At 36.9% G+C, this 16,578-nt stretch overlaps 2 protein-coding genes across 4 annotated transcripts; one reads left to right on the forward strand and one right to left on the reverse strand.

Annotated features, from left to right (window-relative positions):
- Window positions 1-5,240: 5,240 nt before the first annotated feature.
- LOC137725070 (uncharacterized) lies at window positions 5,241-5,732 on the reverse strand. The gene has a single exon (XM_068463676.1). It carries the CDS (start codon window positions 5,730-5,732, stop codon window positions 5,241-5,243), a length of 492 nt encoding a protein of 163 aa, XP_068319777.1.
- A 2,977-nt stretch (window positions 5,733-8,709) lies between these two features.
- On the forward strand, window positions 8,710-16,056 carry LOC137726176 (type IV inositol polyphosphate 5-phosphatase 3-like). 3 transcript variants are annotated; one of them, XM_068465057.1, is made up of 11 exons: window positions 8,710-9,168; window positions 9,340-9,505; window positions 9,734-9,808; window positions 10,229-10,301; window positions 10,413-10,517; window positions 10,821-11,685; window positions 12,767-12,951; window positions 13,366-13,474; window positions 14,003-14,145; window positions 15,015-15,249; window positions 15,796-16,056. In XM_068465057.1, exons 1-11 carry the CDS (start codon window positions 9,121-9,123, stop codon window positions 15,817-15,819), a joined length of 2,028 nt encoding a protein of 675 aa, XP_068321158.1. In that variant the 5' UTR covers window positions 8,710-9,120; the 3' UTR covers window positions 15,820-16,056. The 3 variants fall into 3 exon arrangements, with proteins under 3 accessions (XP_068321158.1, XP_068321159.1, XP_068321157.1); XM_068465058.1 differs by having other exon boundaries at window positions 8,711-9,168; window positions 9,391-9,505; XM_068465056.1 differs by lacking the exon at window positions 8,710-9,168 and having other exon boundaries at window positions 9,277-9,505.
- The last annotated feature ends 522 nt before the right edge of the window (window positions 16,057-16,578 follow it).

The raw sequence follows: 16,578 nt of genomic DNA on the forward strand, positions 1-16,578 counted from the left end.
ATAGCATTGTCGGAATTGCTTTTCTGGTTTTTCTTTTGCTTTGTCACGGCCTCTGCCTTCTCTTTTGTGGTCTCGCTCGTCGGCTTCGATGGATGATGCCATGCTGACATCACCATGACATCAAACCACTTTGGTAAAAGCTCAGGCTAAAATTGCCTAATGGACCAGTCGAGCGGGCTGGGCCCACTTAGTTGCCCGACTAATTGGACTGGGCTAAAGCACTTTCTTCTAGTTTTGGGCAAGAATCACCCATTTGTCCAACTAATCTGTTTGGGGTGGGGTTACGCTTAGAGCAGTTCTACCCCTCAAGGCAATTGTCAGGTAATTGTGCAATAGACAATTATCTCCTTAGAACTACGTCAAATGAACCCAGGCTATTATTATAAAATAATAATTATCTATTACTAATTTTTCTTTTTTACAAATCAGGAACCATCTTTTGTCTCCCCTATCTTTATCTCCCTCATTTCTGTCTTATTCCTCTCATTTCCAACTGTTCTCCGTCGCACTCACCCTCTCGAAACCCAAATCCCCTTCTCCCTTTTGTCCCACTACAATTCTCCAAACTCGATTCTCACTTTAAAACTATCTTTCTCTCATCAACAATGGCAGACTGTCCTCAGCCACACCAAATCCAAGTCATCCCCGTGCAATAGCATTACGGCGAGCACAATTACGGTGAACATGACGGCTTTGCTGGTGGAAAGATGCAAGAACACAGTGGTGGCCCCTCAAACGACCAAGTTCTATTATTAATCGCTTGCGTGGGCTTTTGATGGTGGTTAACATCATGCTGATGTCAACATGGCGCCAAATGGCACAGGCACAGATTGGGCAAGGATAGCCTAGTTGGGCAGTCCGACAGTGTAGGGTCCAGTGGTTGCCCGATTGTCTGTCTTGGGCTGTAACTGGGTTTTCTATCTTTTGGGCAATAATTGCCCCATTTTTCCCAACCAAAGGGAAAGGGTTGGACTTGATTTTATTTAGGACTCTTGTGGAAGATCTTTTCTTATGCTTTTTAAAAATAAATTTTGTGTATATACTATATATCATCATATTAAAAAATTTGTTGGGAAGATTACATTTTTGTACCAAATTGATACATTATCTCATGTGATAAATGATATATGCCTATTATCGTCAATTAATGAATATATTCGATTGGATGTTGATTGTATAACATTACTTGCCACATGAGACAATACAACTAACCATCAAAGACGAGCAAAAAAACACCCACTCACAACTTCTCGCACATCTGACTTCCTCACACATACACTCCTTTCTGGCCTCCCCAACCCAATGCACTTCTTCAACCTCCCTCACCTTTTTCGACAGAGGTGCCAACGCCAAAATTGTAGTGCCTAAGAGATGGAACCTTGGTTCTTAGACTGGTCAGTGGGGATAAAGGTGCGTGTTCTCAAAGTTTCTAATTTTTTAATTGTTTGACACATATCCATTTTCAATTGGGTTTTCAGGGAGGACTTCCTCCTTGTTTCAAGATCCAAGTATCCAAACATTTTCAGTTCAATTTTTTTATCCCAACCGACCAGTTCAGTTTCAAATTTGGTATAGAAAATGTGAATTTTTTGTCCAATTTGAACCGATAATTTTTTATTTAATATTATTTAAATATAATGTAAGATAATTACCTCAAAAATCAGGCTTGAGAAACTTAAATCAATGATCTCCCTTTGAAGATCAAAGGTCTTAACCATCGAGCCAACTTTCAACTTGTGATATTGAAATGTAACTAATATATTTAGAGTGCGTTTGTTGTACCGGACTATTTTGGATTGGACTAGCTTTAGGGACTAAACGAGATTGGCTTGGCATGAACTAAGTAGTATAAGTATAATGGAACGTTTGGTGCAATACCGGACTACCACAAATTAAATTATTTTTAAAATCTAGATATTTTTCACACTTTTTAATTCTCTCTCTCTCTCCATATTTCCTTTCTTCGCAGTTCGCACCAGACATATCTCTCCCCTATCTCCACCTTCCTTTCTTTCTTCGCACCAGACAAAGATAATTTTCAAACTATGACTGTTAGACAGGCTGGACCACCATTTAGCATGAACTGAAAGTGCGGAGGCCACGACCGACAAAGAAAATCAAGGGGACAACGAGTAATGCAGCGCAGCGCAAAGAAAATAAGAATCACAAGAGGGAATCGAGATTCAAAGACTTGGTTTCTGTGGGTATTTGACAACGATTTCACAGAGTTGTCGCTACTCTGCCGGAGACGATGAGATTTTCAGTTTTTTTGTTAAATGGTCCGTTGCTGCTGACACTCTCTCTGTTATGGCTTCCTTCATTGGATTTGAGATTTAGGCAAGGGGCTAGGTATGGGCATAGGTGGGGATCGGAGTTGCAGACGGAAAGCCTTATTTTAAGATTTAGGTGGTGGGTGGGGTTGGGTATAGGTATGGGTATGGGGGGATAGTTGCAAGCGAAGACGCATGCGTGCAGAAGTTGGAGACGGGATTAACAATCACATAGTTTTTTTTTTTTGGGGGGGGGGGGGGTGTGGTTTCACTAAAACCACTTAGGTCATCTCTAATCGATTCGGCCAAAGGGCCATAGGGTTAAAAATAGTCTGAAATGACACGAAAACTGTCTCCAACTGAGGGCTAAGACAAAGGACTCGTGGGCCCCACTGGCCAAAATTGTGTAATCAGGCCAACCTACTGGTCTAAACCAGACAGCCAGCCCTAGGCCGGCCCAATGGTTCCAATCCAATGGTAATCTGGCGTCAACATGACACCAGCTAGCAACAGTTAGCTCACGTTATGCTGCCGCTAGGTTACCATTGGATTTGAATTTTTGTTTTTGTTTTTTGGGACAAAATTAAAAAATAAAATATTATAATTTTTTTTCCCATAACTACCTAAGCCATTAAACAACATTAAATAACATTAAACTTAAACGACATTAAAGAACACAATCTCCACCCTAGAACTACTTGGGGAAGATATTCAAACTTAAATAATGTGAAACTTAAACAACATTAAAAAAAAAAACATTTAAAAACATAAAACTTAAACACCTACTCCATGCTTCTTTTGGCCCAAAGATATGTAACAAGATCCTGTTGTAGGTACTTGTTTGTGGCACATGAACGTATTATCCTATGCAGGGCCGGCCCTGAGAATTTGGGGGCCCTAGGCGAGTCTTCAAAATGGGGCCCTAAAGTTCTTGGATCTCCGACTCTTTGTATATTGGTATGTAGTAAAAAGAATTCGCTAATTACATAAAAAATCTATTTCTTCATCGAATATCATTAAAAATTAATATCAAAAGAAAAAAAGATATACTAACATTACTTAATATTACATGTCACATGTCTTTATACGCAAATGTACTAAGTGTTTGCAGTCAAGAGTCTAAATACTGGTTTGGTACTGATGTGCTTTTATAAAAAGTGGGTATAAAAAAAAAAAGCTAAGCTCAAAAATGTGTTTGGTAAACACTTAAAAACAGCTTATTTTTCACAGTTTTGGGTGAAAATAAGCTGCAAACGTGAAGCAGCAAAAATGAGCTTATTCTCACAGCACAGCAGAATCAATTTTTTTTCAAAGCACAACAATACCAAACCAATGAAGAGCAATAAACTTGATGATCAAGAAAGTAAAAAACAATCAAACTTGATTGACGAATATAATAATTCAACAACACCAAGTGGTTCTATTGTGTTCTTTCTGAAATCAACACACACTAGTGAATCAAATTTTAGAATAACCTATTTAACAATAAATTATTGAAAAAGAAAATTTAAATTCAAAGTTATGGCCACCTCAAATTACAATCTTCAGGACCAAGTGATAGTTTCTTAAACATTAAATAGAAATAAAAAGACTAGGAGGTTGAAAGAAAAATGATTACAAAGTTATGATTATTCTGGTTTTTGTTTTTTTTTAAGGCTATTTTCAAAAGCAAAAGGAAAAAAATGCATTTGGAAAGATTGAGGCCATTAATTTCACTAGCCTCTTGTCACACATGTAGGCGTGTGACAATTGGCCTTTGTACGTTTTTTATTTAAGAAAACTCAAGTTTTTTCTTTTTATAAAATTTTTATTTAAAATATTTTTGAAAATAAATAGGAATTTAAACTTAAACCACCCACTAACATGAGGTTTTGTTATTTTTTTTCTAAAGTTGAAAATTTTAAATTCATTCAAAATTAATATTTGTTGAATTATTTTAACTCCTTTTAATTCTTGTAATTTTAAAATTTTTAAAGAGCAATTTATCTTTAATTTCATAGATTTGAAAAAAGCAAAAACTAATGCCTACAAGGTGTTTCAAACTGCCCACCCCAATGAAAACGGAGTGGATCCATTTCCACTGCACCAACGAGATAATTGTGATGTTTCTATTTTCTTTGTTTATATTTTAAAAATAGGATGTATACAAAAATTTGGGCCCCTCCTCAAATTGGGGGCCTTAGGCGACTGCCTACCTCGGCTACCCTCAGGGCCGGCCCTGATCCTATGGTGCCTCATGTACTCATTTAAAGAGATATTACCAATTCTTGGATCCAAAGGCAAATTAGGCTCATCATATATTTTTGCATGAGCCCTAATTGACCTGTTTGGATCATCTTGGTCGTCATCAGACTCTTCATCAATATAGCCATCTAGCTCATCCTCCACAATCATGTTGTGTAATATGATGCACGACATCATGGTGGAGTTCAATTTATCTTGACTCCACCCTCTTACCGATTCCTTAATTATCTTCCACCGTGCTTGTAGAATACCAAAAGCTCTCTCAACATCTTTCTGGTATGCCTGTTGGTTTAAGGTAAACCACATTTAGGCGTCATCCACAGGGTTTGCAATTACTTAGACAAGGGTCGCCCACTTTGGGTAGATGACTTGTGCCAAGTAATACCTCATATTGTACTGACGCACGTTGATGTAGTAGTCAAGCTAAGATGATTTACCCTCTATCAGGTTATTGAAGAGGGGTGAACATCCAAGTACTGTAATGTCATTTTGGGATCCTGGGACTCTAAAGAAAGCATGCCAAATCCATGTGTCAAACAAGGCAACTGCCTCTAACACAATAGTTGGCTTTCTCGATCTTCCGCTAAAGCCTCATTGTTATCCAGTGGGACAATTCTTCCACTGCCAATGCATGCAATCTAATGAACCTATCACGCCCGGAAAGCTACGGTATTCAACTTTGCGAATGAGTCGATCTAGATCTGCTTGATTTGGTTCACGAAGGTACTACTCTTTGTAAATTTGAACAACTGTGTGACAGAATTCAGTAAGATTGTCAAGGCATGTAGACTCAAACATATCATATGTATCATCCATCACATCAGCTGGGGAGGCATAAGCCAGCATTCGGAGTGCAATAGTAACCTTTTGATGAGGTGAGAAACCAGGGTGGCCTGCTCTGTCCAGCTTCTGTCGAAAGTATAGATTGACATGTTGGACATCATGAAGTAAACGCTCGAAAACATGACACCTCATTCGGAAGCGACATCTGAAATCCTCTTTTGTGTACACCAAGTTAGGGTTGAAGTAGTTGTTCATCAGAGTCTCATGCACCATCACTCTATTTCGTGGTTTGTAAGAGCAACCAGTACTAGAGCGACCCCATTGAGGTTGTTCTTCAGTTGGCTCACACGCCATGACCCCAACCATTTCTACCATATACGTTGTGTTGCGCCATGCTTTATCTTCTTCATTGGACTCCTCTTCTTCTTGTCTCATCTACGCTCACTTATCTTCCAATTCAGAATTGGATGAGGGCCCTTAGTTGGAATGCGAAGAGGATCCAAAGTTGAAATTCATTACAAACTTGAATTGAAAGATATATTGGAGAGGCAAAAATGAATGTGTGTGAATTATAGCTTAATATCCATCCTATTTATGGACATTGGAAGCTGAAGATAAGAAGTGCCACGAAGATAAAAATCCTATCTTAAATTCGCACAACCAATTACATCTCGACATGTGGCACTTGAAATCCTATCCGAAAAATTATTAAGATTACATATCGACAAGAAATCTAGAGAGTTACTCACTTTAGTGACATGTGTCACTCGAAATCCTATCCGAAAAATTATTGAGATTACATCTCGAAAAATTATTGAGGTAATTTAATTTAAGTAACCATATTAATTCAATTAAAATAATAAATTATGTTTGGCCTATGGCCCTTTAACCCCCTCAGTTGGAGATCGTTTTTTGTCACAAGGCTATGTTTGGCCTATGGCCATTTGACCCCCTCAGTTGGAGATGGTAAGAAATATGGCTTGACACTATTCATTAAAATATTAATTTCTTGGAGGGCTATAGGGCTAAAGGGAGCCATCTAGCCCTCATTCGGTTGGAGATGGCCTTAGTGAGGCCTTTAGTCCACACGAGTCCAACTTAGTCCTATTAAACTTAGTCCATGCTCGCACCAAACATGGACTAGTAATCCTGGCTAAGCTAGTCCAGTCAGTGAGGCTAAACAAACACGTCCTAATATGTTATTTAATAACTATTAATTATTCAACTTAGCATACCCTTTAAAACCCTAGCCGACATTCACTTCGTTCCATTCATTTCAACCGTCAATCAAGTCTCTTCTCCATCTCTCTCCATCTCCGCCATCCATCTCCATCTTCGCCATCCACCAAGCCACCACACAGCCCACGAGCCCCATGTCCACCATCTCTCTTTCTCTCTCTCTTTCTCTCGTACGACGACCTACAAGCCACCACAATTGCAGATCGAGTCTCTTTTCATCTGTCTTCATCTCTACCCTTTATCTTCATCTCCACCATCCAGCAAACCACCACCACGATCTCACGACCTATATCTTCGCCCTCCATCTCCATCTCTATGTCGCACCACGAGCCACCACAGCACCACGATCTGCTCAATCTCTCATCATCATTTTAATATAAACAATCTAAATTATGCAGATCCTATCTTTCTCTCTTTCTCTCTCTCTCCCCCTTTCTTTCTCAGTTCAGCAAATTCCTCCTTCTATCCCTCCTCTCGCCACCACAACTACAAAGCAATCATTGCCACCACCAAATTTCAGTCATCGCCACCACAACTACAAATCAATCACTATCGTCATCAAATTTCAGTCATCGCCACCAACGCACTTTACCGAACCGACTAGAAACCAAAATAAGTTTCAGTATTTTTCAGGATCTCAAAATTTTCAGTTCGAAATTGGGCCAAAAAAATCTATGACTATTTCAAAAATCCATTTTCACGACGAGTTTCGAATCAAAACCACCCCTAAATAAAGTCAAGAGGTTTCTCAAACCATATCTCGTTGGCAAAGTGTACAACCCAAAAGTAGACAATCGGTTGCTACCTCATCCTCTTTACGGCAAAACATAGGAGAAAATTGAACAATGAAGATTTTGTGCAAGCGCTTTTTGAATCAACACACGAATCATCGAATCATCTTAAGTTTTAAATAAATTTAATGTGTAGAAAAAACGGCACAAGAAAAACTTTATTGGTAATCATTAATAAGAAAATATTTCTTTGCCTTCTTCATCGTTTCATTGTGGAATTCGGGTTAAAGATTGACGGTTGACCTGGCCACCAGAATAGTCTACCATACATGGTACATTGCATAACATAACAAAGTATCGAATAGAAAATTGCGATTTGTTTTCTCGACGACTCCTCAAATTTATAGACAAATAATGACTTGCGCAAAGTGATTTGGCAGAATATTTTATATTTCTTCTACATTGCTGGATATACTTGAAAATCCATCTACAGAAATCTAATCATTTCATTTATTTGGTTATGTAACCCACAAGGACTAGGTCCGCCGGCGGCATGTGCTATTGTGCTGCGAATGCCATCATTTGGTTTGGTGGCACCGCACTACTTAATTGGTCAACACAAGACAATTATTAATAGATTGATAAATTAGAAAAAATATAAAAGAACAAAATTAAATAAAGATATGCACCCCAAAAAGAAAAAAAAAAAAAAAAAAAAAAAAGGAAGCGTGCAAAAATCATTTTCTTGTCTATATTATTATCTTTCAATTTGTGTAGATGGGTCTCTTGTCTTTTTTTATTTTTTTGGGAAACATAGGGTCTCTTCTCTTAGTCTAGAAGCTCAAATGTTATTAGTCAATTCAACTAAAAGGGACCAAAATGAAACCAATGGACAGGAACAAACGGAGAAAATTATTATCTTTCAATTTGTGTAGATGCGTAGGGTCTCTTCTCTTTTCCTTTTTTTTTTTTTTTTTTATCTTTTTTGGAAACATAGGCTCTCTTCTCTTAGTCTAGAAGCTCAAATGTTAATAGTCAATTCAACTAAAAGGGACCAAAAGGAAACCAATGGACAGGAACAAATGGAGAGGCCATAATGAAACCAATGGATTGGATTGGATTGGATTTTGGATTTTGAATTTTGGTTGGAAACAAATGTGATGGGTGGATTTTGGATTTTGGATTTTGGTTGGAAACAAATGTGATGGATCTTTTATACCATTTGCTCTCTCTCTCTCTCTCTCTCTCTCTCTCTCTCAATCCTACTTTGTCCTGTGTTCTTGTTAGAGTCTAGCTAGTGCTGTTTTAGTTTCACTCCACAAAATAACATCACGAGTTATTGACATTAGTGACATGAAATGAGGTGGCTAAGAACACAATTAGTAGCTAAATAGGTTAATTAGAGATATCGAATCTGATACATCTCGTTTACAACTTAAAAAATATATCACTAAACTACAATATTAAGTTGTAATTATGTTGTACGCATGTAATTATATTGGTTTGGTTACACTTACAAGTTACAAGATAGAGCCACAAGACTACTTGTACATTTTAATCCCATTAACATTAATGCATGCTTTAAAAAAAGATGGTTGGCGCATGCAGGGCCAGGCAATAGTGCTTGGTAGTTCTGTCTTTCAAATATAAAAACTTGAAAGTCAAATCAGGAAATTTACGAGTCCAACCTCCGAACTGTATATTTTTCCAACTGTTGTGGCGCTGCTTTAGTCTTTGTTCTTCATTTACGATCATCTCTTCTGTTTTCACAATTTTAAGCAATTTTTTTGTTCCTCCAAGCCTGAATACTTCATTCTTCTTCTTCTTCTTGTTAATTGTTATGTTCTCCGACCATGCATTCACATTCTCAGATGAAGCCTAGCTCCAAGAACCCACGGCAGGTACTCTCTCTCTCTCTCTCTCTGTAAACACACACACACACACATACACATATATTATATAATATATATATATATATATATATTTATATGGATAGGGTAGGAGGGGACATGTGTTTTTCATTTCGTTTAAGTTGGGTGTTAATTATGGGAAAAAATGAGAGAAATGTGCAGAGGAGTTGGGCTGAAATCATGTGTTGTTTGGATTATTGGTCCTGCATACAGCTCTTCTGGCCAAGAGTCGTCATGCGCAAGTGGCTCAACATCCCCGCCAAAGATTCCGATTACAGCGCCGACACGGAGGACGAAGACGACTGTGACGCCGACTCCGACACCCAAGGTGGCTGTCCTTTCTTCTTCTTCTTCTTCTTCTCTTTCAACCCAGTACAGACAATTTTTATGTTTTCTATGATGCGTTTGTGTTTAAATTGGAATCTGGAAAATGGGTTATTTTTTGGTTTGAATATTATGGGAATTTTACTGTATCTCTTGTGGAATTTGAGCTCAATTTTGTGTTTTTAGAATACCCTTTTGGGGTTTTAGGCTGACTGTAAAATGGGTTTTGCAGAGTTTTATCAACGGGGAAGAGATTCGAGGTTTAAAGATATCAAAGAAGATGAGACTGAGAGTGATGATGCCATTGGTAATATTATGCCTTAACCAGATTTTATTCTTCATGCTTCTTAAATATCAATTTTTTTACCGTCCTCGAGTTTTTATGCTTTCTTTTTTACTTTTGATGATTACTGATGACTGAAAACACGGTTCTCTGCATCTGTTTGAGTTAAAAAGGATTTCACTATTTTGTACTGAGCTTAAAAGGTTTGCAATGAAGAGGGTAGTGAATAATTTGATTCTGATGTTTTATCAATGTCCGTTAGATCTTTTGTAGCATTGTTTAGTCTCAAAGGTCATATGCATTTCCAGTGTTCTAACTTCTGATTTGAGTCTCCTGTGCCTTATATTATTTTACTTTGTGCTACGGGATATCCCAGTTCCAGTTACTGCTTTTCGCTAATTATTTTCATGATTGTATTTTGCTTCTTGTTTTTTGGTTATGCAGACGATCTTCCAAGGGCACGAAGACGAATGTCAGAGACTTTGAGGACACAGTATATAAACACAAAGGAATTCAGGTTGATTCCCATTGGTTTTTGTGACGTTAAAGTATAATTCACTACAATCACTGCGTGGTTTATCAGGCCTTCCCTTTAACTTCTGATCTTTCTTACTTTTGGTGTTTCCAGAGTATTTGCTACAACATGGAATGTTGGAGGACAAATTCCACCCGATGACCTGGACATTGATTGTTGGTTAGATGTCAATGAGCCAGCTGATTTCTATGTGATTGGGTAAGCGTTTCTCCTTCCATTTTTTCCTTGATTCACTGATTTTGCATTTAGGGATCTTTGCTGTTTCTGTCACAATCTGTTTATCATGTGAATGATACTGCTACTGAAAATACGATAGTTATAGATAAACAAGTGCTATCAAAATAGAGTTGCATCACTTGTACTGGTATTAGTTTTTGGTGTAAGATCAAAATTCTGTCCTTTTTAATACCCTCTACCACTTTGATCTGTATTATCTGAATCTATTGTTCATGGTCAAGAGTAAATCTTAGAAGTGTGAACTTTTTTGTTTTTTGTTTTCAGTCTTCAGGAGATTGTACCATTAAATGCTGGGAATATCTTTGGCGCCGAAGATAGCCGCCCAATTACTAAGTGGGAAAACATTATTCGTGAAACACTGGATAGAGTTCGACCTGCGATGAGCAAGGTTAAATCCTTCAGTGATCCTCCATCTCCATCAAAGTTTAAGCCAGCTGATGACATCCCTGATATAGAAGAGGAGATCCTACTTGAAAGTGATAGTGATATTGGTGAAGAAGTCCATCCATTGGATGACGAAACCATAAATTCTGGTGACAGCAAGGGTATATCAGTCACAAATGAAATAGTGAATATTGGTTCTCAAGTTCAAGAATTTACTGATAATAGCAAACCAGGCATGCCAACCGGACAGGATTTACTGAGGCAAAGTTATCCTGCAAAGAGATTGGATAGGTTATATAGCCTTCGGACAGATGATTGTTCATTAGATGATGAAGCAACTTCTGGTGTCCAATTTAATGGCAAGTTAACCAGAATGCTTAGTGGATCTGAAAGGATTGGTTTGAGCTGGCCGGAGCCTCCATTAAACTTGCTATCTCAGCACTTACTAGAAAGACGGAATTCCCTTCGAACAATGAAGTCTTTCAAATCCCCAAAATCTTTGAAAACATACAATTCTTTCAAGTCAACTGTTAATGATGTGCCATCAGAAATAGCATTGCTTGCAGAGGTTGATCTTGAATCTCTCATGAAACGAAAAAGAAGATCATCCTATGTAAGGATTGTAAGCAAGCAGATGGTCGGGGTTTTCCTAACTGTATGGGTTCGTAGGAGGTTGCGTAAACATATTCAGAACGTTAAGGTGTCTACTGTTGGTGTTGGTGTTATGGGATACATTGGTAACAAGGTTTGTTTCTTTTCTACAAATTCCTATCTCCATTTTTCTAAATTCTTTTTTCATCACTATGAGCATTGTAACTGGTGACAAACATTAACATATGCTTCTTGTCTTTGTCAATAACTATTTGATAGTCTCACAGTTTTTTTCTTTATTTCTGCTAACATAATTCTGTGAACGGATCTTATGACGTATTCATTCACATAGCTGATAACTTGTACAAACCATCGGTAGAAATTAGAGCACTTTTGTTGTTTCCTCACTTTGCTTCCACCTGTAATATCTAATATGCTATTGATGTCTGTCTATATTGTTCAATTATGGATAAGCAATAGAGTGGATCCATTTATCTAATTTGGAAATCAAATGTACATTTTCTGTTGATTAATCATTACTAGGTCTACTTCTAAGGTTTAAGAAATTTTTTTATGTTTCCATATTATGGTGTCACTGCAACACTTTTTTTGCCACTTCACTGGACAATCCTGTCATGTTCCTACACGTTGAAATTTCCAACCCATCTAATGTTGAGGGTCCATTTCTGTAGGTTCTTAATGATCTCTTTATTCCATATGATCCATCTCTATTATATCTTCCTTCCTTTAAAATTTTCTTCGTTCATTGAAGCATTACACTTTGTTAACAGATCTGTTCATATTACATGTGATCAAAACCGTCTCAAGCAATACACTTATTAACAGACTTGTTCATATTACATGTGATCAAAACTATCTCGAACAACTCTCTCCCCATAGTTTCTACTGTTGCAACCTTTGTCTTAGAATTTATCCCTTAATTATTTATCCTCTCCTCATATTACTTCTAGTCGAATGCTCCCATTTTCTCAACCACCCTTGTTCTATGGCTATGGCATAAACGTTTTTCATCACACACCTGCTTGTTGATTTTGCTCAAATACGGATAAAGTAGTACATATTCTGGAAATAATCCACTGCTAGGTCTTGTTTCTTCATGTTTCATGCCTTCGTATTCTACATTAGAAAGTGCCCTTATGAAGTAATGTTAACAATTGTCGGATTAGTTTTCTTGTCATTTATTTGATTGTTAGACAGTTATTCAATTTTTTCAGGGATCTATATCTGTCAGCATGTCTGTGTATCAGACACTTTTTTGTTTTGTGTGCACTCACCTGACAGCAGGTGAGAAAGAGGCGGATGAAATAAAAAGAAATGCTGATGTGCAAGAAATACATCGGAGAACTCACTTTCGTACATTTTCTGGTATTGGGCTTCCCAAAACTATCTATGACCATGAGTAAGTACATTGCATCTAAACTACAATATGCTTTCTTTGGAGATAATATATGCTCATATTTTTTTCTTTATTTGTCTTCTAAATTGAAATCTTTTCTGGATGAAATTATTGTTCATTAATCATCAAATTATCTTGGAAAAATTATTCAGTTATAACAGTAACATTATTTGAAGTAATAGTCTACAAGAGGTTTTCCTATATCCTACCATCTCATGCCAGAAAAATTATATAACTACGTAAGTTATAAATTAATCTGGTGTAGGAAGTTGCAAATCTTGGCTTCACATCTACTTCAACCGATGTGAAAAATTAGTTTAACTTTCAACTATACTATTACTTCAATTTAATAGTGTTTTAAGGATATATTTACCCCTCTTGAAGAAATAACAATAAAAATATTTCCTTTTCCTGCAGAAGAATAATTTGGATGGGTGATCTAAATTATCGTCTTAATTTGTCATATGAGAAAACACGAGATCTTATCTCCCAAAAGGCGTGGTCCACGTTGGTTGAGAAGGACCAGGTATGTTTTTGTAATTTTCTTAAGACAGTTTGCTGTTTTGATTTATTTTTATTTTTATAATGTGTCCCTGAATATCTTGAACTTTCATTTGATTTACTAAGAATTTTTACTGATGTTATGTAGCCTGCTTTTGTTGCTCGCTAATTCATGCTTACTGATTCTAGGCAGTTGGGTCTTTTAGATAATGTATTTGGATTGTAGATTTTTTTAAGATGCAAGATGTAACAAGATAGAAACACGGAACAAATTCATAAATGTAAAATCGAAATTCTGAAGCCAATAATTTGAGCATCTTAAAACATATAACCCTCATGTGTATGATTGATGGTTTATCCATTCCATTAAAAGAGTCGTGTGTTGAACTGTACAGCATCTCTGCTTTTAAAAAGTCTATTGACTTGACTGGAACATTTTTGTGAGATTCCTCCAGTGAAATTTTTTTCTTAATTGATCGAACTTTAGCCTTTCAGTGAAGTTAAGTGCGATTCCAAACTTAGCTACTAGTCACATTTATGTTTATCTTGACAGCTTGCAAAACAGCTTAAAAAAGGCCGTGCATTTGATGGATGGTCAGAGGGTGTTCTAAATTTTCCACCAACGTACAAGTATGAGATCAATTCAGAGAAGTACTGTGGGGAGGATGCAAAGACCGGGAGGCGAACTCCAGCATGGTAGGCCTCTGTTCATCTCCATTTCTGGTTTTTTATTTGTTGACTTACTTTTTTGCTTGTTTTGTTTCAATGAGTGCTTTGCACAATACATGTCGACCACTCTTTTGTAAAGGCTGATTTGATTTTTATTTTTTGTTTTGGTATGATTATCCAGTTATTGTAATATAGGTGTTAGAATTTATACAATATTTAAGGAACCCTCTTTGTCAACCAAAGAGAGTGAAATGACATTCGACATTTGTGTCCTATTTATATTAAAGAAGTTTCATAATATCTTTAATAATATCTCTAAAGAAGTTTAATGACATTCGACATTCATAAGCTTTGATGACAGTGCCAAAAGACAGTAATCTATTACAACTACAGAAGACATGTTTGTACATTGAATACCCTTGAATTATGTATGGAGACTGAGAAATGGATTATGCATCTTTTATATTTGTAGGTTTTCCAATAACCAACGCGTAACACTTTCATCTTTTGTGGATTTCCCCTGTAAATGGTGCTAGATATTATACTAATTAGTTTTATTGCTATGGTAATAGCTAAAAGATCTTCAACGTTTTTGGTTTGTTCTAAAGATTTTGACCTATGGGTGGTAGGTTTTGTGTTGAATAACTTGTTTCCTCAAATCTAAACAAATATGAGTATTTGTGAGGCCTCACACGGATTCTTATAGTTCTGGAGCTTATTTAAATATGTGAAATTATTACGTAGTTTATTGCCCATGAACATTGGGGGTGAAGTTTCATATCCTCATGAATTTATGTCTTAACAATTATTTTCATGTTCGTTGCAATATAAGGTGCTTCTTTTATTTTTATCGGTTCCTTGAACAGAATTGACCTTAGTGTGACTGTATTTCTCAGGTGTGACCGCATTCTTTCATATGGACGAGCAATGAGATTACTGAGTTATAGAAGGGCTGAACTTAAACTTTCTGATCATCGGCCAGTGACTGCCACATATGCAGTTGAGGTTGAAGTGTTTTCTCCTAGGAGGCTACAACGGGCCCTCACATTCACTGATGCCGAGGTTGAAAATGAGGACATCGTAATGGATATGGGTATTGATGTTGGAGTGAACTGCTTAAAATTGGAACAGGTGAGTACTTTCCTAGGCATTTGATTTGATTAATATCTTGTTGGATTTTCTAACTCTACTGTCAACCCCTCACCCTACCTGGTTCCGAACCAACGGCCTTTTTTCCATGATTTGTGTTGAGAGATGTGTTTTCTCAATTGAAATTGATCCAAGTTGCCTTTTTTCCATGATTTGTGTTGATAGATGTGTTTTCTCAATTGAAATTGATCCAAGTTACATTCTTGAAGTTTTTTGTTTAATGCCTTGCATATACTTTGGTACCTCTACTTCTAAGAACTATCAATCCTCATTGTCACTTTTGTTTGTGCACTAGATTGAGCGACAACTATCATTTTGTTTAATGTCGCTAACTCCCAAGTTATAGTACGTCATGTGTACTTACTACATTGTAAAAATACCTCCTTTTTTCGGCCCCGAAGTTTACTCAAATGGTCAATTGTCCGTGCGGCTTGCCCATAAGTCGTCTTGTAATACGGTTTTGTGTAGTGAATAGCTTAAATGATTTGTAATTCCATTCCTACTTCCTAAACATGCTTCCTGATGCAGGATATTTCTGATTGGGAGCGTTAATGGATGCGAAATTCGGTGCGAGTTGGTAAAACTTGTGAAATTTCTTACGTTTACATTTACAGGGAACATTCATCCTTTGGCGAGATTAATTTGTCAGCACTCAACAGCGATGCATGTTGCAGTTAGATGTAAATATTGTAGGGGATTTTGCGCATTCGTCTGAGAGCATATTTAGTCGAGTTGAGTCGGGTCGAGTTGAGCCGAGTTGAGTCGAGTTGAGTCGTAGAGAGTATATGTTGTACAGTAAAGTTGGATATTTAGGAAAAGGATCCTACCCTGGGGATCCGAGGGATCTTGTAATCATGTTCGTTTATCCTACATCATGCGATCAGTTTTCGTTAAGTACTATTCATATTAATTTTAAATTTTAAATTTTAAATGATTTTTAACCACACGATGTATGATGAACATACATGATTATCAGATCTCTCAGATCGCTGGATCCTTTTCCAGATATTTATACATGTGTATCTTCAATGACTAGTTTGTATTCAAATTACAAATTCCTCACTAATTAATAAACGGATCCGTATTCGAGTTAACCGTTTAAGGGTCCTACTGATCTACGGGACACTTGGCAATAATAATCGGATAGTGTTATTTTTTAGTACATTGATATTTTTACACTAAGAGAATGAGAAGTTCGGCTAAGCCATACAATGGGTAGGCTAATTTGGTATCGAATTCGTCATCCACGAGATTCGAACATAAGACCTCTCACTTTTAAGCGAAGAAGAATACCATCATACCGTAATACCA

Source organism: Pyrus communis, chromosome 2 (assembly GCF_963583255.1).
Source record: "Pyrus communis chromosome 2, drPyrComm1.1, whole genome shotgun sequence".
NCBI lineage: Eukaryota > Viridiplantae > Streptophyta > Magnoliopsida > Rosales > Rosaceae > Pyrus > Pyrus communis.

What these genes read in the sequence shown, in the direction of transcription:
- LOC137726176 (XM_068465056.1), top strand. Translation starts at nt 9,277, where the DNA reads ATGTGTTTTTCATTTCGTTTAAGTTGGGTGTTAATTATGGGAAAAAAT. An exon ending in ATAAACACAAAGGAATTCAG is followed by an intron (nt 10,302 to 10,412) that starts GTTGATTCCCAT and finishes TGGTGTTTCCAG; the next exon opens with AGTATTTGCTACAACATGGA. An exon ending in ACTGCTTAAAATTGGAACAG is followed by an intron (nt 15,250 to 15,795) that starts GTGAGTACTTTC and finishes TTCCTGATGCAG; the next exon opens with GATATTTCTGATTGGGAGCG.
- LOC137725070 (XM_068463676.1), bottom strand. Translation starts at nt 5,732, where the DNA reads ATGAGACAAGAAGAAGAGGAGTCCAATGAAGAAGATAAAGCATGGCGC.